General features: G+C 41.7%; 2 protein-coding genes and 1 long non-coding RNA gene across 4 annotated transcripts in view; 2 read left to right on the top strand and 1 right to left on the bottom strand.

Moving 5' to 3' along the window:
* Positions 1 to 2,489, bottom strand: part of agbl4 (AGBL carboxypeptidase 4) — a 389,306-nt gene extending 386,817 nt beyond the window's left edge. The window contains exons 1-2 of the mRNA XM_050054625.1: positions 2,323 to 2,489; positions 410 to 532 (exon numbers count right to left, since the gene is read on the bottom strand). Coding sequence (XP_049910582.1) covers positions 410 to 532; positions 2,323 to 2,395 — 196 coding nt within the window. The 5' untranslated portion in view covers positions 2,396 to 2,489. The remainder of the gene's footprint in view (positions 1 to 409; positions 533 to 2,322) is intronic.
* On the top strand, positions 1,298 to 8,007 carry LOC126396505 (uncharacterized). The gene is made up of 3 exons (XR_007570574.1): positions 1,298 to 2,173; positions 2,379 to 2,503; positions 7,764 to 8,007. It is a non-coding gene; the product is annotated as an uncharacterized LOC126396505 (long non-coding RNA).
* A 359-nt stretch (positions 8,008 to 8,366) lies between these two features.
* Positions 8,367 to 23,687, top strand: part of elavl4 (ELAV like neuron-specific RNA binding protein 4) — a 100,794-nt gene continuing 85,473 nt past the window's right edge. Inside the window, exons 1-2 of one of the 2 annotated variants that reach the window (XM_050054628.1) lie at positions 8,367 to 9,105; positions 9,821 to 9,961. In XM_050054628.1, coding sequence (XP_049910585.1) covers positions 9,058 to 9,105; positions 9,821 to 9,961 — 189 coding nt within the window. In that variant the 5' untranslated portion in view covers positions 8,367 to 9,057. The remainder of the gene's footprint in view (positions 9,106 to 9,820; positions 9,962 to 23,687) is intronic. The other variant, XM_050054627.1, reaches the window with a different exon arrangement.

Raw genomic sequence — 23,687 nt, 5'->3', positions numbered from 1 at the left:
ATTGTGTAGAAATTAAAAATCAAGGGTAATGAGGGAAAACAACTACATGTGTGACTGAAGAGGTATCAGCCTAACTTGCAGTGGAATGGACAGGGAACTGCTGTTTTGGTCTATCTGCAGTTGAGTCAGTATGCTACAATACTGTAAATGCTAAACATGCACAGGTGTATTTATAGCTAGATTAAAATATTTGTTATTGTGTTAATTTCATTTTGTGACTGATAATCTCGCTCACACAAAATCTTGCACTAGAGCTTGTAATTATTTGCAGCAGCCACTGACCATAGCAGTGACTCAACACCAAAAAAGGACGTCACCAACTTGAAAAGAAGAACATAATATTTCATGGATTAACACTCAAACGCCCACCTTATTCTACTGACATGCCATTTACAAGCTAACTACTCACCACTCTCAAAGCAAGCATCAAAAACCAGATGTCCTTTTCGCGGCGCTCCTGTGTAACCTGGTGGGCTCACTGTCAGTTTGTTCACATTGCCCACCAAGGCGTCCTCTCCTCCAGTTTCACTGCCTGAGAAACAAGTGCAATAAGTAGTATTAAGATGAGTCTCATTTTATGCAAGAGTGTTGTGTAAAACTGTGTTAAGTAAACTAATCTAACTTTATTTTAAATAATGTAAGTTCTTAGCATGTAGAGGATTTTGTTTCAGGACTGAGCAGTAAAATAACATGTACTTTGGATTGTTACTGCAACGTCATTGTGATGGCGTCTCGTAAACCCATGAGGGTTGGGCACACGTAAGTATGCATGACACAAAATCAAATCAAATCAATCAAATCAATGTCGATAAATAAATTAGTTTCTCATACAGAGTAACAGTCCCAGATTGTTGCCACCACTAAACCCAAATTATGGGTAAAATAACAACATAAAAAAGACAAATTATTTCAAAATATTGCTCCTTAGAAATGCTTATGTATACGTCACATCTTTCTAATATCTTTTCCTGTTTTGTCGACTTTTAACAACACGATTCTGCAATGCAAAATGGAGTAACACACAAAGTATATTGAGGCTGATAGAAATCTTTATTTTTCAGTATGCAGCACAAATGAATAACATAGACAATGTTGCTTAAATGTGTCTTTGTTTACTGTTTTGCATAATAAGAAAAGAAAAAGCTACCATATATTTTATGGGGTTTTTTTTCGTAGATATTAGTTAAAGGCCCATACATTTCAACAGGGTTTAAATTTTGTTTCTTTTCATTTTATCGTGTGGTGAAGTGAACTGGTAGTGTGCAAATGAGACAGTAATGTCATTCTGATTGGTCTGTGGTATTATCTAATATTTTAATTGTGTTTACATTTTTATGAATTTGAATTTTTTTATGAATTTGTGCATTTTTTTAAAACAGTAGTTTAAAAACTACTTAACTTGCAAACCAAAGATTACTTTGTATCATTGTCTTTTAATTTCTTTGGTCATTTTGCAATCCAATTATGTGGCACCGGTAGAAGCAGCATCTTCAAACTGACTGAAAAGCAGTATGCTTTACTCTAAGACTACATGCATGATGATTTGCACCTGCAAGTGTATGTATAGCATATTGAAGATGCAATAATTTGCCATATTTGAGGCATAAACACAGTAGTTTAGATTGTAGTAAATACTAATTGGAAAAAAAAAACAGTATGTGTGATCCTACAGTGTTGTTACTCTGATGTGTACAAGCATGGTGAATATTATAGATGTAAAAACATTTTCTGCAGCAACAGAAAACATCACTGAAATCTTGTCCAGTAGTGGTCCTAGTATTTAAAGATATGTCCATTAATTATTGGTTCAAATCTGTATCTCATATTCACAGTGGTGCTTTGCATTTGTTGGCATTTATTTACGGATTATGACTTTAATTTAGAGGGTAACACAAGAACCATATTACAGCAGGACCGACAGCTAGCTTATTAGCTCCACAGCAGTTCACTCGGTAACACAGCTAGCTAGCAGATACACCTGCACTATTGCTCGCCCTGTCGAAATTAAATGGTTAACGTTAATATGCCGGCAGTTTGCTAAAGTATTTCCGTGACGTACACCGCCAGCATTCGGTCAGTTACACGCTTCGCTAACGTCTGTAGCAGCGACGCTAGCTCACAACAAGCTGGTGACATGACTCTTGTTTACATCCCTGTACCTGCTAGCTAAAAGGTTAGCACACTTCACGTTAGTATCAATTTAAAGACGCGGAGCGAGCCCGAAATATTCAACTACAATATGTCTGACAGCTGGGCTTCGTCCGCGTCCCTCTGCTCGTAAAGAAGGGAAGAATAAGCGAGGTAAGGCTCGTATTTACACACCAGTCTCGACGTCTCTAACAGTGTTCTCCTCCATCTTCCTTTCCATTCTGTTATAGAGCAGCCGACGCTCCATGTGTGTTGCCACGGCAACGGAGCGGGAGGACGAGGGAGAGGCGCTGCTGTCATCCACATCAGTGCACCGCTGCAGACACACAGCAGTTCACACGGGCTGTGTATGGAGGTAAGATGAGACAAGTTGAATTATATGTAGTAAAAAAAAAAAACAATAGAAAAATAACAAACAGAAAATAATAACAGGTGTCTGCAGTTAGATTTAAGTGCATGGATCATTAAATACAGCAAACAAATTCACCAAAACATGCAGAAATGCTGATCCTTAGTGTCTCAAGCGGTCAGGAAAACTTGTCTCAGACATATAACTCTGATTTTTTCCTGTCTGAAAACCAGATTTCACAAACATCCCCCCAAATGTACTGAATTAACAGCTATAATAATTTGAAATACAGTCTACATAACCCAGTGTTCAGCATAGTACACTTTCAGCATTCGCATTCTGCAGGCAACACTAAAACTATATGACTCCCATTACACTACCTCTAAACTGTAATCAGTACATTGTGCACACCTCAGTTTTATTACAGCCGTACCTGCATTTTAATGGTATTTTCAGAGAAGAAAGCCAATCATTGCAGGCAGCAGCCAGAGATTCTGAATTATCCTGCAGATTGATTAAAGCTGGAGGTTTTCTAGACAATTGGAGCATAGATGTCATCAAGGCCAATCAAGCCTGGCCCTATTCCTTTCCCATTACAAAGGCTGCACCTGATTAAGTACATCAAATGAGCAGTCGCACAGCTCCTGGAGCAAGAGGCATACAGGCTGCTGCTAATTTTCAGGTTATAAGCTGTGTGTAACAGGACCAAATGAATAAGACCAGGGAGAGGGCAATGATTTTTCTCTCTGTGTGTGATCTGTATTTGATGGCAAGCATCAACAGGCCGCTGAGTAGATAGGTCGGACTGATTATTTCTCAGATGACAGGAAGAGAATACAGAGCTGCTGTGTAATATTTCGTTAAAATTGAAAATTGAATAGCTGTCCTCCATGCTATGTCATTCCTTTAACACTATGCCAATTAAAGAGCTCTATGGTGGTACAATCATTCATTTTCAAGAGGGAGATTGAAATTGAATTATGGGGCATGAGAAGAATGAATTAGATACGCTACATGTTTCCCTTGTTTCTCAGCTCTTATCAAATAGGGAGACTGTATAGGAGTGGTTGAATTTACTGCAAGATCCTGGCTTGTCTCTGCCAGCGTAGATAAAACCCGATCTTATGGCTGAAACTCACATTTTGTTGTTGGCTTGTAAAAGACAGAATCTGAATAAGAAGATTATTTGCAATATTATTAGTTATGAGTGAAAATACATATCATGACAAGATCTGTCAGATATGTTATATTGTTAAATTAAAGGGACACCAATCTCAGAACCCATCAGCTATCAGTATGACGGCGATATAGTCTCTGAGAGCAGCGACCAGTATTTCAGTGGTTCCGGTGTATCCACTGGATATAGGTGTAACAAGATTGATTTTTTTCACTGAAGCTTCTGCAATTGGCCTTACGTCAGAATACATTTTTTCTGACATTACTGAAAAGATCTTTAATAGAAGACCATGAATAAATACTTTCATTCTGAAAACATTCTGTTGTGTAGTTTAGTTTAGTTTATTTGCAAATACATGTATAGAAAATAAGGGAAAAAGAAATTAAAAGTTAAAACATTGTGCAGGAGAGGTTAGAACCCAAGCTTATGAAGAAACCTCCCCTATTAAACAACTACAGTCATATATAAAAAGAAAAAGATAAAAACGAGGATTGCATAATTGAATGAGTTCCAGACTAAAAAACAATACAAAATTGTTGAAGATGTACAACAACAACAAAAAACACAAACAAATTACAAATGAATCAATGAAGTGTTAAGTGTCTTTGCAAATTAGAGTCATTTTCAGATGTATTTTATTACGATAATGTAGATGATGATTGTAGAGTTATAGAGATTTCAGTGAATATTGATTATAAGAAGTCCGACGATATGAACGATAAAGGTCTTTAGAGTGTGTATGGTCTGCTATCCATTTGAGCGTACCCAACAAGTTCTCTCAGGCCGAGCACAACCAAGGAGCTAGACAGAGCAAACCCAAAGCCCCCAAATGAACACCATCCCTTTCTTTCTAGCGCCGTCTGCGGTAACCCTCCAACATCACAGCTCCAGTTACACTATACATGTGTCAAACCCCATCGCTCCCATGGGTTCAAGGACTGTATCCCAGCCTTCATTTTATAGCCTTATTCCATGACTTGGTCATTGTTAACAGTCAGGCTAGCAACTTGAGACACAAGTATGGAGTTGGAGTTGGTCGCTTTTAAAGCAACATTATCCAACTTTTACTTGATTGATGAGTCTCATCAATAGCTCAGTCCATAGGGAATTGATTTGGGAACCGAGGAGTCACTAGTTCAAATCCCCGTAGGGACCAAGTATGGAGCATGGCCTGGTAGCTGGAGAGGTTCCAGTTCACCTCCTGGGCACTGCTGAGGTGCCCTTGAGCAAGGCACTGAGCCCCCAACTGCTAAGGGTGCCAGTCCAAGGCAGCCCCCTCACTCTGACATCTCTCCATTTAATGGATGTTTAGGTCCTGTTTGTGCATGTGTGTGTATTTCTGGCCTGTGTGTTTATGACAACAGAGTGCTTTGGGTCAGTAGTTGGACCAAACCACCAACCCAAAACATCACTGTTTGACAATTAGAGAACGAGACTCAACAGTCAGCTCGAAGTTGCTTCAAAAAAGCTAATAAAAGGGACGTCTGTGGTTTAGTGGATAGAGCAGGCGCCCCATGTACAAGGCTGTTGCCGCAGCGGCCCAGGTCCAATTCCAACCCACGGCCCTTTGCTGCATGTCATTCCCCCTCTCTCTCCCCACTTTACGCTCAGCTTTCCTTTCAATTAAAGGCAAACATGCCCATAAAAATATCTTTAAAAAAAAAAGCAAATAAAAAGCTAAATTGTAATCAGACAATAGCAGATGGGTTTTGAGGTTGCATTTCGGCCAATGCGTTCTGTCGCTTTTGTTCTCCATATGGACTGTTTACCTGCATTCAACCAAAACCCACTCAGACATGAGTGGTTAAAATGAGTCAGACTACAATCAGACTACAAATGGAAACCAGAACTCTTCTGATGCCAAAATCTCATCCTATTGGCCACAGATCCTGCACTCATAGGCAGCTATAGAGATTAAAGGGACCCCAAAATGAAGGTGACATTTTCTAAACAAAATAAAAAGATAAACACATTAATGTAAGTCTACTCATTACAAACACAATTAATATATTGCTAAACAATACATGGTGTCTCATGTAGGAACTTGGCACAAAATGTCAGATTCGAATTTCACAACTCGAGAGTCTGTGGTGCTTTAATGGTGTTAAAATGTATGGGAGAATATTACAGCAAAGTCTTTTTTCTTGATGGCTTTCCTTTTCTTTAAAGCTCCATGTTCTATATTGGCGTGTCCTCCTTTAAAATATGTTTGAAGAAAAGGAAAAAAATAGCAACACTTTCAACAATAACCCCTCCACTCTCTGCCCAAGTAACACTCTGCATGCATACAGTATGTTTTTGTCATGATGTCTGCAAAGTGCAGCAGTGATTTAATGAACACATCCATCACTGAGAAACAGGATAACATAAAAGAGAAGAACAGTCCACATCGTGGTCTCTCAAATTTTAATTATCTCTCAGGAGAGTGTATTTTTACATGCTTATCAAAACATTTTTGACCTCTAATGATTTCCGAACATATGAATGTGCTTCACATGTAGACACTCCTGTCATGGTTTAACACAGGATGTACAGTAACATTAAGAAATTGTGGCTATTTTAAGCGTGGGTGGCTAGGACTCACGGCACCATCACAATCCCGTGCAGAACATGTCAGAAACCCCTTGGGGAAACAGTGGCTTTGGCACAGCAAAGGTATTTTTAAGCCTTGCTTTTCATTCTTTCAGAAAGATAGCTTTTCTTCTAAACTGTGAAATGATCAAATAAGTCGGTGCTTGTAGCTCAGTACCATAACTGAGAGAAAAAAAATCTTGTTTATGTTTCCAGCCTGAAGCTTGAAGTGTGTGTATATATGTGTGTGTGAGTGTGTGTGTGTGTGTGTGTGTGTGTGTGTGCTGGAGGAGCAAATCTATGTTTTTGTATTTGTATTCCAGCAAGTACAGGGAAACCCTTTTTACTGTGGCCAGTTAAGGACTTCCACACATAAAGTCCATCATCAATGAAGAAGGAAGTCATGCAAAAATCAAAACACAGGGCACAAGTGGCAGCGAGTCGGAGACGGGTGGTAGTGAGAGGCAGGGTGGGGGGTTTAAGGCGGGGGGGGGGGGGGGCGGAGCGGAGACCAGCCGGCAGTACACAGAGAATCACTATGGTGACAGCAATCAGGGGGCTCAGGGGAGTGAGGCTTGGTCAGAGAGGAAGGCTTGAGAGGCAGCTGACTGAGGAATCAGCCCTCACTCTGGATGATTCAACTGACAGCTCCCCCCAGGGCTCTGCCGGACCAACCCTCCCCAGAGACCGCGGGCTTTACAGAACAGGGATGTGGCTAGCAGCCCTTTTTCTGAAGGGAAAGGAAAAACTGGAATGGAAGCCAAGGCAGCAAAACAGTGCCAAAACGCAGTGATGTCGTTGATGATACTTTCACATATCCTGCCCCTGATGTAAAAAGAGAAAATGTGCTAATTTAAAACACGTAAACAGCATTAGATGCCACATCCTCGATAAGTGCGAGTCTCTCTCTCCATATTTTTTCTCTTCCTGTTTTACATAAACACCCGCTCAAACTAACAGTTTGCTAACACTTCCTCTGCTTTGTACCTTGCCGTTACCCCCTCTCTCTCAGCCAGCCATTAATCGTCACCCTCTCTTCTCTCTTTATCCGTCACTTCCTCCATCCCTCCATCCCTTTCTCCCTCCCTCCCCGCTACGCTGGACAGTGTCCACCTAAACAGATGGTTCAGTGTCAATAGGCTGCTATTAACTGGCCGCTCTCCCCGCTCTGATCCAAGACAGCAAAAAAGCACATTCAAAGCACTGGGAATAAATCCTTTGGAGCCACGGCTAAGACACCACTAAGATTAGCATTAGTGAAGATGATGGCGATACCAATCACTCTGTCGGCTTTATTTTCATAAAATATTAAGTCTTCTGTTGTTTTCTCCTAAAAATAAGCTTCCATTTCATAAACATTTTGACTTATCCACACTGTATGCAGATATAGAACGCAATGAGTCATACTCTCGAGTCTCTCAGGTGTTGCCGACTGAAAACCAAAAATGTAGTGAATCATATCCTTGGCACAAGTCTCCCTAATTTATTATTTTTTTTCCTTGTTTACTTGTTCCGTAGTTGGGATCTCCTGCCATGCCTGTGACTAGCTGCTTCGTCATCTCTGTGCCACACCCTGCCGAGGAAAAGGACAACCACCTGACCTTGATGCTCACATCAGCCCAACCCTCACTTTTTCCCTCCGCCGCCTATTACTGAGAGGTACCATTTATTTCTACTCTCTTGAGGCGTCTTGATAGTGTAAGGATTTTTATTGCATTCCATTGCTTTGCATGTAGCTGTCACAAAAAACACCTCCAAGGAAGTGCTGAATTATTTCCTCCCCCCAGAAGTCTTTGATAGTCACTTGAATCCACAACCTGTTTTTGTAAGAGCCGTAATGAGATAACAGGACCGAACAATATTAGTCCTCACACACTCCTAACCAATCCGCTTATCCCCTGGCTGTAAGTTTGATATGGTCAGGGGAGTGAGAGCTGCTCTAAGTGCAAACACCCCTTCACCATCTCTACCTGTGTGTTATAGACACACATGGTAAGAGGAGAAGAGAGGAAAATCTAAAAGATAGGAGTGGCACGGAGAGGAAGGGATGTGGTGGCGATGGTGTCGCTGTTGCTAGAACAGTCTTCCCACCTTGTGGTAGCACGGCGAACTGTAGCTGCATCAATGCGTGAGCAATCGGAGGAGAGAGAGTGATGCAGGGAGAGATGGAGTGAGCAAGGGAGGGGAGGAGAGCGAAGGAGCGAGCCAGAGGGAGTGATACAGAGAGAGAGAGAGAGAGAGAGAGCAAAAGGGAGGGGAGTTTAAACTAAGTGCTATGTTTTGGGACAGGCTAATCTGCTAGCGAGCAGTGTGAGGATCGGAGCGTATTGTGTGAGCCAGTGTGCGGGGGACAGATAAGGGAGCCAGCCAGCCCGCCAGCCCGACCCACCGACCCACCGACTGCCTGACTGCCTGTTTTAATGTGCTGACTCTGGGGAGATTTAAAAAAAAAAAAAAAAACAGCAGCGTATTGACTCCTTAGACGTGTGCGGAGACCCTGGGCACAAACACCACCACTACAGCCACAGCCGAGCAGAGGTGCATCAACAGACAGGGGGGAAGAAAGAAAAAAAAAAAGATAGAGCGCTGCAAAATCACAACTCCAAAAATCTGAAAATTAAAGAGGATTTTTTTATCCCCCTCTTTTTTCCCCAGTTGATTTCATTTTTTCTTTCTTTTTTCTTTTTTGTGTTTTCCGGGACTGACTCCCAGCTGTACAGAAGAAGAAAAAGCGGAGCAAAGAACTGAAGAGAATCTGAAATATATATAAAAGAAGGACTGAACGAAAAAAAAAAAAGCACCGAACCTGAACATGTTCGAAATAAGCCGAACACTCAACGCCGCTTTGTTGAGCAATGAGGTAAAGAGATTTGGATTTGCTTCTTTCTCCACACTTCACCTGTGTATGTCTGCTGCCAACCATTCTGTCATGTGTGTTATTGTATGTCCGTGCGTGTGCGTGTTTGTACACTTGTGTATGCTCATAGCCAGGAGACAGAGGGGATGATTGATAACAGCAGCTGTTTATTATATTTCCCTGCACGATAGTCGGTACGGAGAAAAAGGGACTGCTACGCTTCTCACGCTCATCCTGGCTTGTAATAATAAATGGAGAGCTAGTGCCTAGACTTTACATTCTCCTATTGTAACCAAAGCAAGGTAGCTATCAAACCCATCCAGCATAGGCTTGCTTGTGAAATTGCCCACCTGGGGCTAAAATTGTATCTGTGCCTTCATGTGCACGTACAGTATGTCTGTAAGTACGAGTGTGTATGCCCGTATGTGTGTGTGTTCACACATGCATTTGTGTGAGAGCAAAGTGTTCTGTAATCCCCCTCTACCTCCTCTTTCTTCATGTCCCCCCCCACCCCACCCCCCCCTCCCCCACTCCCTCTTCTGTCCTTTACCATTCTCACCGTCCTTCCTACCTGCTGTTATCTGTTCTCCTTCCCTTCTCTCACACCGCTTCCCTCTCTCTCTTTTTTCCTCTCTCTCTTTCTCTCTCTCTCTCTCTCTCTCTCTCTCCTCCCCTCTCCTCCTGTGTCTGTGTATGAGTGTGTGTGTTCTGTGAGCAGCATCTCAAGATGATGGCGAGGTACGGGCAGCTCTCGGGACTAGCAGCCAGTGGCGTGGGCTCCGTCCCCGAGACGCACTCGCCGCTATTTCCCAGGGATCTCCTGTCATCGCCAGCCCAGATGGGCTACAGGTCACCCCTGGTAAGAGGATAGACAGACCAATATATCTCCATCTCTTTAATGAACACAGGCAAGCATCATAGCGAGAAGAGAAACAGGGAAAACAGAAGTGGTAGTTAGTGTGTGTGAATTTTCGGTGTGTGTGTGTGCGAGTGTGTGTGTGAGGAAAAGAGCAAAAGGGCAGAAAGAGAGCAAATCAATTGTGGGATTCTGCCTGTATCCCCAATGGATAGTATTAGTAAATATTTACATTGTTATGTTTGTTCAATTACGGACGCCTACTCTGTCTTTAGCCTCTGCCAGTCAGACTGTTATCAAGGGAATTTGAGGTGTTTGTGTGTGCATGCATGTGTGAGTGTGTTTTTGTGTGGTTAGTATATTTTTTGTTTGTTCTATTTTGTGAATTCTGTTAGCGTGTGCTATATTTACATTTAACGTTTGCATTTGATGCTGAATTATCTTTCATAGTAAATAGATAAATAGGCTCGAGCAGTACATGTACAATTCTACCATTTTGAACTTTATGCAACATCCTTAACAAGGAAAGATTTTTCTTTTTCAACACCCTCAGGAGATGTACAGTTGTGCAAGATGACAGATTTCAAATGACATTTGATCATAACTATCCGTCTAATTCAATTCCAATTAACATATGACAAGTCACATTAGCAGAGGAAGCAGGGACGCAGCAGATAGATGGGATATTTTGCACTGGAGACAACATTACTCTGCCATTTACATAGAAAAGATGACTTCAAGGGGAAGGGAATGAGAGAGAAAAAGGGGCATGAGAAAACCCTGAGCGTTTAGGCAAAAGCGTTGTAAGAAAATCCCTGACTCGCCGCATTAAAGCGACATGAAGCTGTGGGTGTCTAATCCGCTGTGGGCTCTTCATTGGTTCGGCTCCCCTTCAAACTGGCTCAGATCCACACCCCAGAGCCTCCCGGAAGCCTTCATAACCCACTGTCATGCTGCTGACTGTACCCAGGGGTTTCCGTCAACTGTATGCAAATGCGCGGCGAGGATAAGCGGTGAAATACATTCCGTGAGGAGTTGGGCTTCAAAAATGTTTTTTTCAGTTTTTTGTTGTTTTTTTTGCTTTGAATTCTTACACGAGTTCAAAGACGCCTGTCCAGTGTTTTGTTGTTATTATACGGCACACAGAATGACTGTGTTTTCCGCTGCCCGTTCAGACTCACAACAGTGTTATCTGCTGTTTGCATAAAGCTGCTGGACCATGAATTATTTGTTGAAACCAGTGGAACTAATTAGCTGAATTTATTATATAAATATGATTGACGTGTTAACATATTTTGATCTTATCGGCAGCGTATTAGATGGAATAACAGAATTTGAGGTGATTGCTTAACAAGCCAATTCCAGGGTGGAACATGATCACCAGTTGTGTCGTTGTAAATGACATTATATTTAGTATAAGTGTGTATGAATAGGAGAAAACAGTGCAGGGAAAATGTATTCATGAGAGACTATGAGGGCTTTGTGATACATAGTTACATTTCTGGTAAAATGGCTTATTTTGTCATTTTGCGCATTTGTCATCAGTGTGATGCTGGTGATGAGGCATGTTTTGTGTGTGTGCTTGTGTACGTGTTTGAAAATGTGTGTATGTGTGCGCGCGCATGATTACCCTGGTTAAAAAAGACCATCGTTATAGTGATTAATGGTGCCTTCATTAAGCACAGCAAGATCATTTGCATACATTAGATAAATGTGCTGGAAGATTCTGGTGGCTTTGGTGTGTAAAGCCTCAAAAGCAGCATCGTATTTTTTCTACCTCCGTGATACCAAACAGAAATACAGTTCGACACCGGCAGCACAACATTGCTGTGTATATCCAAAATGGGGTACATTTACTGTTTTAGAAAACACAGTCATTTCAGTGTGTTTTATAATATTACCATATAAAATTAAGGCACTATAGTGTATTTCCATTTAATGCGCCGCTGCATTAAATGAGTGCCTTGATAAATGAGTAAATAGCTAAATGGTTTCGTCCTCCAACACACTATACGCCTGCAGCAAAGTTTACCATTACTTCCCCTGGTAACACTGTGTTCAGTTTGTTTCTAGCATTTTGTCTGTGCATGTTCTCAGTTGTGCATCTTTCAAGCTGCAGGACAGGGCGTTTAAAAGAGCATTCAAAGAACCCAGGCACACCAAGGAGAGATTTATCCTGCAGTTATTGAAATTTAGACTGATAGCCATTCTGTTTAAAAACGAGCATCCGCAGCATCAGTTTACAGCGTCAGGATGACCAGGCAGTCTCAGCCATGTCACCTTACTCACACAAAGCGGACAGGGCCAAAAGAACACGTGAGCAAAAACTGAACTGCAAATTATTCCATATTTCAGTCACCGAGATCTAATTTTCAAAAGCCCACATCTAAAAACCTGCAGTGCGCCGTGCTTCAGAGCTGAATGCTGTTAATTTGTAGAAAGCTCCACTGATTACCCACTGCAGGCAGCTGCCGTTCTCTATGTGACACTAGGTTTTGTTTGACAACTCCAATCTTTTCTGTTTTAACATTTAGTAACAAAAAAAAAGAAAAAAAAGGTAGCATTTCAAACCTGCCTGGAGAGGTTCATCATCACGACAACAACAAACAGGCAAAGGAGAAAGAAGGAGAGAGAAGGGGAGGGGTGGGGGGGGTGCATGGCACAGAAGCTGGCAAACGTGTGTAGCTACGGTATATTAGCAGCCAGGAGATAGTTAGAGGTCATCTCTATTTCATAACAATGATTAGCTCCTTCCATCTGCCGCTCGCTGCACTTCCCCTTTCCTTGATTGCTGTGTTCTCTATATCCAGGAAATTAGTTCATTTATGCTCCACAACCCCGCCGTCAGTGAGGCACAAACAGGTGCAGCAGACTGAACGACGCCACAGAGGGAAAAAGACGCTCAAAGAGAGAAAGGGAGATGGAGAGATGTGCAAAAATACAGCATCGACAATAACAACAGTGCCAAGCACAATGGTGGCTGATCAATGCAGGACTGGCAACAACAAATGTGGCTGCTTTATTACATTTTAACATGAATCATTAAGCGATCCGACAAAATCTTAGGATTTAAAAGTGCAAACAAGGACAGGCCAAACTGTATCCTTTATATCATTTTATCCTTTTCCTTTTTGTCTGCATTCACAGCAGCACATAATATGGAGGTTTGATGTACTGCAGTGTTCAGGAAAGCGTTTTAGCTATAGGGTAGTAGAAGAAAAAAAAAAGACATGCCATTCAGCCATATCATCCCTATAGCATAAATCAGACAGCAGGTTACGACTGCACCGTGTCATAGAATTTGCATGCGACATCATACGAACACAGACTGCGCAGCTTTGTGCGCGTGTGTACACCATGTCATGTTTGCACTTGATATGAGCACATGTGGTGTGTCAGTTACGGGGAACACAGAGAGGCTGAGAGACGCTGGGAGGGGGGCCTAGAGGGTTCCGATTTGTTGGAAGAGCTGCGTGTGTGTGTATGAGTTTGTGTGTTCGTGTGCTGGCCACCAGTACTGCAGGGAGGGCCTAGAGATCAGCAGCTGAGCCTGTGTCCCGCTGGGAGCCATCACTGCAGAATGGAGCAGGTGTCTGCAGGCTCATGCACAGACACACACACACGCACACACACACACACTGTAAAGCTAAGTGAACTCTCTCTCCCTCCATCGCTCTCTTTCTCCTCACTGTCTGCGTCTCTCTGTGAGGTTTTTTTTGTTGTGCACACCCTACCCAATACATATACCCAATTTAGCCCGTCCGCAGGGTGCCTGTTAATGTGTATTTCATTACACATTACCATGTTTTTGATCATTACCTATTTTTCAAACCCATCGACTCGCTAGATAAGACAATGGATGTGATCCATAAACAATAGTCTAACAACAGAATACTGCAGCAACACAAGCGCCCACGCCCAACCAAAGGTCACCTTTCCGTGTTTAGGTACTCTGACCTGGAAGTAATAACCTGTAATTTCAGCGACATAATGGCAGTGGCAGGGCCCAGTGCTTCTGAGTAGAGTCTGTGTCTTGATGCTCATGACAAAACAGCAGTAACACACCGATCATGTCACTTCAACAAACAAACGCTGAGTGATTTTTATAGAGGTGAGTGAGGAGCACAACCCAAAATCTAAAAGTAAACAAAAGGGGGTCGCCGCCACTGCTGAAAAAGCAGAAGATTTAACTTATTATTCTCGCAGTGATTGACGGGGCGTTTAAGACACGGATTACCATAATTTCATCTAAACTGTTCGAGTTTTCTGATCTTGATAAACACAGCAATGAAGCGACTGATGTTTTTAATTATAATCTGTGAAGAAATAAACAAAAGGGTCACAGTCTCTGATGATATATGTAATAAATCACAATAATATTTATGTGCTAAAGAAACAGACATTGGCCTTGAAGTAATAAATATAGAAAAATAGAAAACAGAATCTTGCAGGCACACATAATTATGACAGTTTATATAGTGGTGGATTATATGTATATCCATAGTGGGCCTGAATTCTACAGGGGATTTACCTCAAATCGTTGGCCACATTTGTACACTTGAATAGGTTGAATAAACAAAATAATCTCACTTCCTGCTGTTCATTTTTTTCTTCTTCAATTCAAGAAAGAAAAAAAAAATCTCTGGCCTGCTCTTTTGCTTGGTAGAGGGAAAAAGCATTTAATTTCAGAGACAAATTTGTTGCCTCTCGTGGACAATGTTTTCACATCCAGTTGCAGTTATTTCATTCGGCTTAAAAGGATAAATACAGAGAGAGAATAATGAAACAGACAAGGCTGGAGAGAAAGCAGCATTGTGTTTTCAAATTTGGTGCGCTCTTCCCATTTCGTTATTTGCAAACAAACATTAGCAATTATTGTGGGAAAACGGGAAAAAAAGAAATGCCTCAGCTAGAAGTTGACAGTGAAGTCAAATTCCGAGGCCATCGGCTAAATCTAATGTCAATTTATGCCCACATAACACTGCCTGAGGTTTGTATTGGATCGTTTGGATTTACTGAATTAATTATAAGACAGACAGTGATATCAAAATGTACTGCAGATATGTCAGCCTTTTAAACATTGACAAAAGAGGTATTAGCCGGTGCGAGGCCTTTGCTGACCTGTCTGCGTCTGTGATAATCTCACTCAGATGGCTTCAGCTCAGTCGTCTCCTTCACAATAGACACATATTCAGAACGCAAACAAAAATCTCTGTCTTTTTTCCAATAGATTATGCCCTCTTTAGACCCCAATTTGAGATATTATATGACTCAGCCACCCATTTTTTTGTAGGTGGGGACTCATTTTAAGAGCAGCGATGTGAGGAAATGTGCCTTATTGTTGACAGCTCAGCGCCCTGTTGATGCTGAGCTGACAAACGCTGCCGATACTTGAGTGATTGTCTGGGTCTGGGATCCTGGCATGTTGATGAACGACGCTATTTTTTTCGTCCTCTCAGAATTGATAGTTTCAAAGCCGATGCGTTTTTATTGATTCGCTAATTGCCGGGGATGAGGCAAAGTATCTGCTGTCACCATGAATAAATGATGTATGGCTTACTTGTGCATTAGTGCCGAGGAGGAGTGACCATTCGGTAGTTAACCACTGGCTCCACTGGGAGGTGTCTCGTAGTTGAGGCCTTGTGTGTACAGTACAGGAAATAAAGTCGCTTTTAAAAAGGGATTTTCAAGTGATTAGCTGTTCGTGAGGGTGAGTTAATCAGGATATTCGGAATTCATGAAAATACTACAATTATTTTTGTCCAAGGGGAGGCTAACAGTAAGTGGTCCCTCTACACAACCCGGAGAGATGCAACAACAGCATCATCATTATCTGCTGACCCTTTACTCCCTTTAATAATAAATGTATTCTGACAGCAGCGTTCAGGTTTAAACAGTTCAGCATGGAGTCTGCCTTGAGCTGTATACATTAGAGACTGTAAAGTGAGCTCATATGCAGGAATACATTCATATCCTGTGAGAAACTTCAGAGAAATATTGTCATATACCTCTATTAATCCGTCTCGGCTTAATTTAATGTAACATTATTAATAGTATATTTACTCAGGGCACGACTTACACCTTCTGTACACAATGTTTTCATAGTGCAAATTATTTCTTTCTCTCTCTTCAATCTCCTAACTGTTTCAACAACACAAAAATAATAGAAACATGTCTCTAAGCATGTAGGCATTTAAACCGAAGCCCGCTGGAGCTTTTCTTGTTGTGCATTGCCCACTTGCTTTTCTTCAAGCATGAGAAAGGGCGGTTAAGCATGAAGTGACATTTGGAGGAGCTGGATTTGTGCAGCATGGGCATGTTTTGGTCCACAGTCCCGTAGGCCATCCCTGTGAAGGACTCTGGATCCCTTTTCTAAAAGGTTATTCCTTATCAAAAGTCGTCCAGCAGCCGTTTATAGAGATCTGATAGCGGGTGATTTTTTTTTTGATGAGGTTTTAAACGTCATTGCAGATGGCAGGTGGCATTCGGCGATTCGTGTCTTGGTCTGAGGTCTGAGTAGAAGACTCTGTAAGAGGAGGAAATAGGACTCATTTCTGCGGGGAGATACATGACTGCGGAAACGACTAAAATAAATAATGGAGATAAAAAGGTCTGAAAGTGAGCAGCAGTCGAAAGAATCTCAAGTGGGAAGGGCTGCATGCTTTGTGTTGCTGTAGTGTGTGTGTGTGTAAGTGGGGGGGAGTTGTGATTAAAGCCTCCACCAGATGGACCACAGCAGTCGCCCTGTGAGCATGGATGTACCCCGACCGGGATCAAACGCAAAACGGGCTGCCGGCCCCGCAGCCCCAAAGCCCACCACTATACCCCCTGATTCACTGACCCACCACACTGCAGCATGGCCACAGCTTCATTTAACACATACAGAGTCATCCGGTTTAGACTGGAAGACAAGAGAACAACAGAAAACAAAACAGGTATTGCTATCCCAGCAATCACTCCCATCTTTGAGGCTCAAGAAACTCCCAATATAACACTTAGGTGGCGTTACATTCTCTCCACATCAATGACAACAAACAGCAAGCCTAAACTTCATGATCAGTGTGTGAGCTGCTGGCCTGCTGAAGTTGAATGTCACCCCAAGCTGCGGACCACTCTGTTGTCCAAATGGACACTAATCCACCAGAGTCCTGTTGAGAATACACTCTGAGTGCCAGAACACATGCCAGACTCAACAGCCAATGCATAGCTAAGCCTCTCTGGGCACCTCCACAAACCTTCTCTCATTTGTGTTAGGCTACAGCCTCAAAGACCCACCATGATCCCTTCCATAAGAAATAAAAAAAAGAAGAAGAAGTTCTTTATTGTAATGTGTGGACTTAGGAAGCTGTTGAAGCATTATTTTGAATTAAACCCACAAAAGAGGAGCGTGTTCCTGCAGACTTTACATAGCGACTGAACAAGCATTCGCTCACTATTCCACAGATAGAGACAGAGCATTCAGCCCGAGCTTTCAAACAGACCCCCTGTCACATCTCTGCAGTCTGCAAAGCTCCAGCCATACCAAACAGCTTTGAGTTAAAGTGGAAGAAAGTGGCTGTGACAAATGCAGCACAGCCTTGTTCCGGGATCAGCATGAAGAATTCATTTCTGATCTGAGGAGTTTCTACCAGGGAGAGTGACACAGGCAGGGGTTAAGCTGACTGTGTATCATGCCCACTGACACGGCGGGGAGAGGATGTAGGAGGAAAGCTTCGACTAGATTAGTTAAATTTTACCAAAATACTGGTATTCAATGTATGTTTAAGTAACATGCGCCATTTAGGGGATCGACTTTCCCCATTAGTGCCTTCACACGTTCTTAGAGTGTCAGGGCCATGTTGGATTTAGTTGTTAGTTTTTAACAAGATTTCTAAAGCAAAATGTCAACTTCTTATTTAATCAACACCTCAACTCAAAGCAGTCATGATCTTAACATGTTTTAGTTTATTGGGGTGTCTCAGAATGTAGATATGAATATCCATGGCTTTGAAATAATGAGCAAACCACCAGAATGTTGCACTTTGGGCTTCAGACGATTAACATCTTTCACCTTTAAAAAAAAACATGCAAAAAGTGATTTTATTAAAAATCCAAAGGACATTTTTTCAGGGTCAGGACTTGATTTGAAGTGAAAAGTGAGAGATGTACTTGATGTCTTTGTTTGCAATAGCCAGTTGGATCATTTTATCATTGTAGGCGATGGTTTGTGCTCTCTAAATGCCTTCAAGGGCTCTGTGTTGGCAAGTATTTGCCTTGGTGAATTGGGATTTTCTCTCAGTGCACACAGGCTGTTCTTCTCATCTGCACCCATTTAGCATTTCAGTGACTGGCTATGAACTTGACTGTCCTCCCAAGATAATTTATCGTCATTTGCTCTCTGTGGTTTAAATAAGGTGGCATTGTGGCACTGCTGTTCTTCCCGCTTAAAGACATCAGTTTCCTCTTTGGAGGATCTTTTGTGGCAGAACTACTCCCAGCTGCTCTCCTCTATTACTAAATTGTCAGAGCACCACAGCACAGAGCGCCCTGCTTTTGAAGAGAAAAGAAAAGAGGTGATTTGATTGAACGTACAACAGCGATGCAGGTGCGCTGTGCGCCTCTGACCATGAAATTACCAAAAATCAGTATCCTCGTCGTGTGCGCCACTGATTCATGAAAATTAAGCCCCTGGTTTTAACACTGAAAGCAAACAACAAAAGTCAACTGAATCCAAACCGCCCATTGTTGTCCGGATACAGACGCATCGTGTTAATAGCTGTCTAGTGTCTGGGATTCAGTGATGCTGAGTTTGTCGCTGGGCAGAGAGACGGGCAAGTTGAAGGCTATGATTCTCATTTGTTGATTGTTACCGGCAGAGGGTGGACACCTGCCAGGAAAGAGGCGATCATCAGTCTGAGTAGCACAGCAAGATGCTACTACTGCCAGAACTTCAATACAGCAACTAAATCTATCCTTCAAGGGCAAATCAAAAAGAGCCTAAGTAAGCCGCAGCATACTGAGGAGTGTGTTCTGGGCTATTAAATGTATTAGGCTGTTTTACTGCAGAGACTGCTGTGATATTTTGAATTAAAAACAGCCAGGCCTGATAAGCATTGTTTTCCGTAGCTGTGCTGAAACACTGTTTTCATCGTCAATTACTGTGCTGTTGCCGTACAGTGTAACAGAGATAATTCAGTTTCAGATTGTGTTTTCTGTCTCGTGTGCTTGGCTGCATTAATTTCTTCTGAACCCGACTCGCAATCGCGGAGATCAGGTTTGCTGCAAAACACAAGTTTTTCCTTCTCTTGTTAATAATCAAGGTATTTTCTTCCAGCACTTTGAGGTAACACCTCTGCTGGCATCTTCACTTCTCCTCCTTTAAATAGAAGTCTTATTATGCAGAGTGAAACATAAGACAGGTGTTGAAACACTGCGTCTGACAGTTAACAAGACTCAAAGCGAGAGCACCCACAATTATCACCGGCTGCACGCTGCATATTCAAACCTGCTATACTGTGTATTCTTTGCCTGCTCTTTCACTCTTGTTATCAGAAGAATACGTGCTGGCTGCTGGCAGAGTGTATTGTGTGTATGTACAGTACTGTGCTCCATTCAGTCCTGGAGAGTCAACAAAAACAAACGTTCTGCAGGGCGTGGCAGAGATATGGCATCGTGGGGTTGTGCAGGAGAATCAGAGTGACTAAGGAAGGATACACCAGGCTGCATTAATCCATTACGGTCTGTGACTAGGAGGAGTTTAGGGTGGAGGATGGAGGGCAGGAGGAGTTCATGACAATTAGTCAGCTCTCTGCTTTCCGAATTAGCAGCCTGGACGCACAGGCTGAAGCGCACTTCTGGGGTCCAGCCCTTAAAGCTCCAGTTCCACAGCAGTCACACTGTCAGACTGTGACGCATGTCATGAATCAAAATGTGTGTTTTTCTCTGTGCGGTGGCGGGTATGTATGCCTGTGCTTGCACATGTTTGTGTGTGTATGGAGTCGGATGCGCATGAGTGTGTGTGTGTTTATGGATGTGAGCCAGAGCCAATCAGTGAGATGGGGTTTCTGGTTGCTGACAAGTATGGCTGGCCCTCCTGGGTTAAAGCCACAAAAGCTTTTTAACTTTCAAAACTTTACAAGAGGAAAGAAATATAATTTGCCTCCTCAAAAACTATTTAGCATCAGTCATCATCTAAAAGGCCAAATAATGCATCCAATCAACGCTGTGCACTTTTTTTTGTGCAAAGTCTGACAAAATGGGGACGTCATTAAGAAAGAGTAGTCTTTTTAAGTCATTACCCTTAATTACTACTTTGACATTTTTACATTTATTAAGCGCTGTATTGCGTTTTATTCACACACAGACATAAACTCTAAAAGATAATAAGCGACACTGCAATATCTCTAACGTCTCAGCGTGGATGCCCTTGATAGACTATCTCAACCACTCCCTCCATCTGTCCATACACATTATTATAATGCACAGTGTGTACCCTTAACTAGGACATGGCAGCAACACGGTTCCATCTTTGGTATGAGTCTGTATATCATAACTACACACACACACAGACCCGCACACACACTGTCGGCAAAACAAAGCACTCCAAAGAGCAGATTGTGTTTATAGCTAATTTACTGAGTAGGGGCAGTCACTTTCATTGCTTTATAAAATCATGGTCCTGTAGAGCAATTTAGTGAAACGACAAGCCGAGCAAGTCAACTGTGAGAGACTATTTTCACTTTCAAATCGCATTCTCATTTAGAGAAAAGGTTATTTGGATCATATTACAGAGGGAGAAAACAACCTCAAAACGCTGTCCTTTATGAAATAGGGAAATGATCACCCTCTATTTTCCCCACACGTTTTACTGCCTCTAAACATCAACAGTTAAAAGTTGACTGCATACAGAGACAGCGGTGTGATTTGTGATTCAGTTATTGCCATGGATCTGACTGTCCATTTTTTACAGCAGGGAATTAAGAAAGCAACAATAAAAAAAAACCATGATGGGGAGGAGAATATTAGAGGCAGTGAAGTGGAGAAAGCTTTTTTTCCAGGTCCAACCCAAAGCCTTTATTAAATTCAAAGGTCAGAGCAGGAGGATCAAAGATGGACAGGAAACTGTGGGTTTGTTGCCTGCACTATTCAGCTGCAAATTTCCCTTCCTTCTGCTCTTTGGTGGAAAAGATACGAAGGCTCGTAACAAAGGGACACAGACAAAGATGCACTTCTATTTTGATCCATTTTCTTTGTGTTTCATTCTACATTACTCTTCCTCTGTTGTGTCATATACAGTATGATCAGTACAAATCTCCAGACTGCGAGTGCCAGCATATTCTATTCTATCTGAAACAATAGCCAGCTTGTTCAGCCCGTCTTCCCATGTGAGTGTGTGTGTGTGTATGTGCGCATGTGCACCTCACTACAGCTAAGGCTTAATTGAAGGCGTAGTGAGGACTCTCATTAGTATGTCAGGCACATGGTTCCGCTAGGCTAGCTAGCTCGCTGTAGCTAACCAGACAGGTGGAGAGGTCAGGGGTGAAGTGGAGAGACTGGGGAGCTTTAGTTTAGCTTTTTGTCTGCCAGAGCCGGCGTTATCATTCCTAACACTTCTTCCTGTTTTTCCCGCTTTCCTTACATTATTCTTCCAGTGTGCTCATTTGGGAGCTCATTTGTGTAGCTTCGTGAGTGTGTGGCTGACATTCAGAATTCATATGTTTGAATACATACTGTAATGTAAGTGTAGAGTGTGGTACATGCTGTATAGTATATTCACAATGTGGGTTGTGCACAGTGTGTGTGACAACAGAGCCTTTACTGAGGTACAGAGAGCATCACTGAGCTATAGGATTCAAACACTTCATACTGGAACTAGATGATTTGTTGGAGACTTGAATATAAGTTTGCTGCTATGAGGGGACAGCTAGTAATGTCAATGTTGCCAGTTGGGCTGCAGCTAACAAGTATTATCATTATAGCTTTATCTTTGTTTTTCTTTATTATCATTTGTTGAGTCATAAAATGTCAGAAAAGTGAAAAGTACCAATCACAATTCCCCGTCTTTAAACTGTTTTGTCCCACCAACAATCCAAAACCTAAAGAAAGGCAGCAAATCTTTACATCTGAGAAACCAGAAATATCTCAGTCACATTTTCTAACTTTCATACTGTTCTCAATATTGTGTAAAACCTTTCTGTGAGACATTATCATCATTTGCCAATAGTGTTGTCAAAAATAGTGATTTATCAATATGTATCAACTCTGAATATTTGATTTGGTTTTAATACTCATTTTACACAGTATCAATACAAATACCAGCTGCACTTTCTCACGCTCTGTTAATATTTACTAATGTTTACTACAGTCATTCTGCTGTTTTCTGATTCTAACCAAGGACAGAAAAGTCGTTGTTGTTGTGTTATAGCCAGCAACTTTTTTTTTCCTTTCTTTCTTTCATTTCTTTTGTAGCAGAGAACAGCAAAATTACTGTATAGTTTTATGGTCCTATACTATAGTATCAGGGGCGTAAATATAGACAGGCAGGCAGTGCGGTTGCACTGGGGCCCGTGGGGTGGAGGGGCGCGACTGCCACCTGGAAATACACTCGTGTTCAAAGAAGAACTCACATTAAAACAAAAATGGTGCTATTTTCCATACATGCCCTAAATAAGGCAAACCCATCTCCATCATGGTTTTCTGGTTTTGTAAAACAGTGTCAATCTACAGCAAATTATAAACTTATTCTACATAAACTATTTAAAAAAAACTATAATTTACTGATAAAAAGTTAAACTAATAATTTCCTATTTTCTTTTGTAGATTTGTCTTATACAGATATGTAATAATGATTGCTGTGTAATATGTATGTTAATGTGTCCAATATCATGTATCTGCAAGTGGATGTAACGTAAAAGCGGCAGTAAGACACACTGTTGCTAAAATATATATACACCAAAAACTGTGTGTGTGTGTGTGTGTGTGTGTGTGTGTAACTAGGGCGTAATGGGCCCCTCATAATAGCGTGCACTGGGGCCCATTGTCACCATTGTTACCTCACACCACTGTATAGTACACTAAGTCATTTCATTTTCAACACAACTCACAGGTATACATTAACAAATAACGGCTGTCAATATCACAACACATGTAGATATCAGGGCAATGATAGACAGTTCAATTAACAAACAGAGCATAAAAAATTGGAACAAAAACTGTCTGACCTTCTCTTAATAACATCATACCTCACACAGCACGGCTCCACTGTTATGACAAAGACAGTAACAGACATAAAGAAGCAACACAACATATACACCTGCAACTGTTGATCCTCCCTTTTTTCTTGTGGTAACAATATTTTTAAAGGTATTATGTCTAAATTAGAAATTCTAGTATCATGACTACACTACTTGTCAATGGTCTGTCTACATAAAGTGTGAACCTGTGTCAAACAGGTCTTGAAATCTCTTTGAGCTAAATGGATATCCACTAGTTACTGTCAGGCCTTCTGCAGCTGAATGCTAATTGAAACAAACCAGCATGTGAATAAGACTTGCTGACTACCTCTTATTGCTGCGTTGAACACAAAGGAAACATCATGATCATGTGATCGAATGATGTTTTGATCTCTTGTGGCGAAGAAAGTGAATAAATTACCAGTGTCAGAGCAATTGGTTGCAAAGTCAGACACACGAGGCTCCATGTTTCTACTTACAGCATAAGGTGCCTGGATGTGCTGGAGCATTTGTGACAG

The sequence above is a fragment of the Epinephelus moara genome, chromosome 10 (genome assembly GCF_006386435.1).
Source record: "Epinephelus moara isolate mb chromosome 10, YSFRI_EMoa_1.0, whole genome shotgun sequence".
Lineage (NCBI taxonomy): Eukaryota > Metazoa > Chordata > Actinopteri > Perciformes > Serranidae > Epinephelus > Epinephelus moara.
Note: the sequence above shows the minus strand (reverse complement) of the source record. Positions and strands in the feature narration are given on the sequence as shown.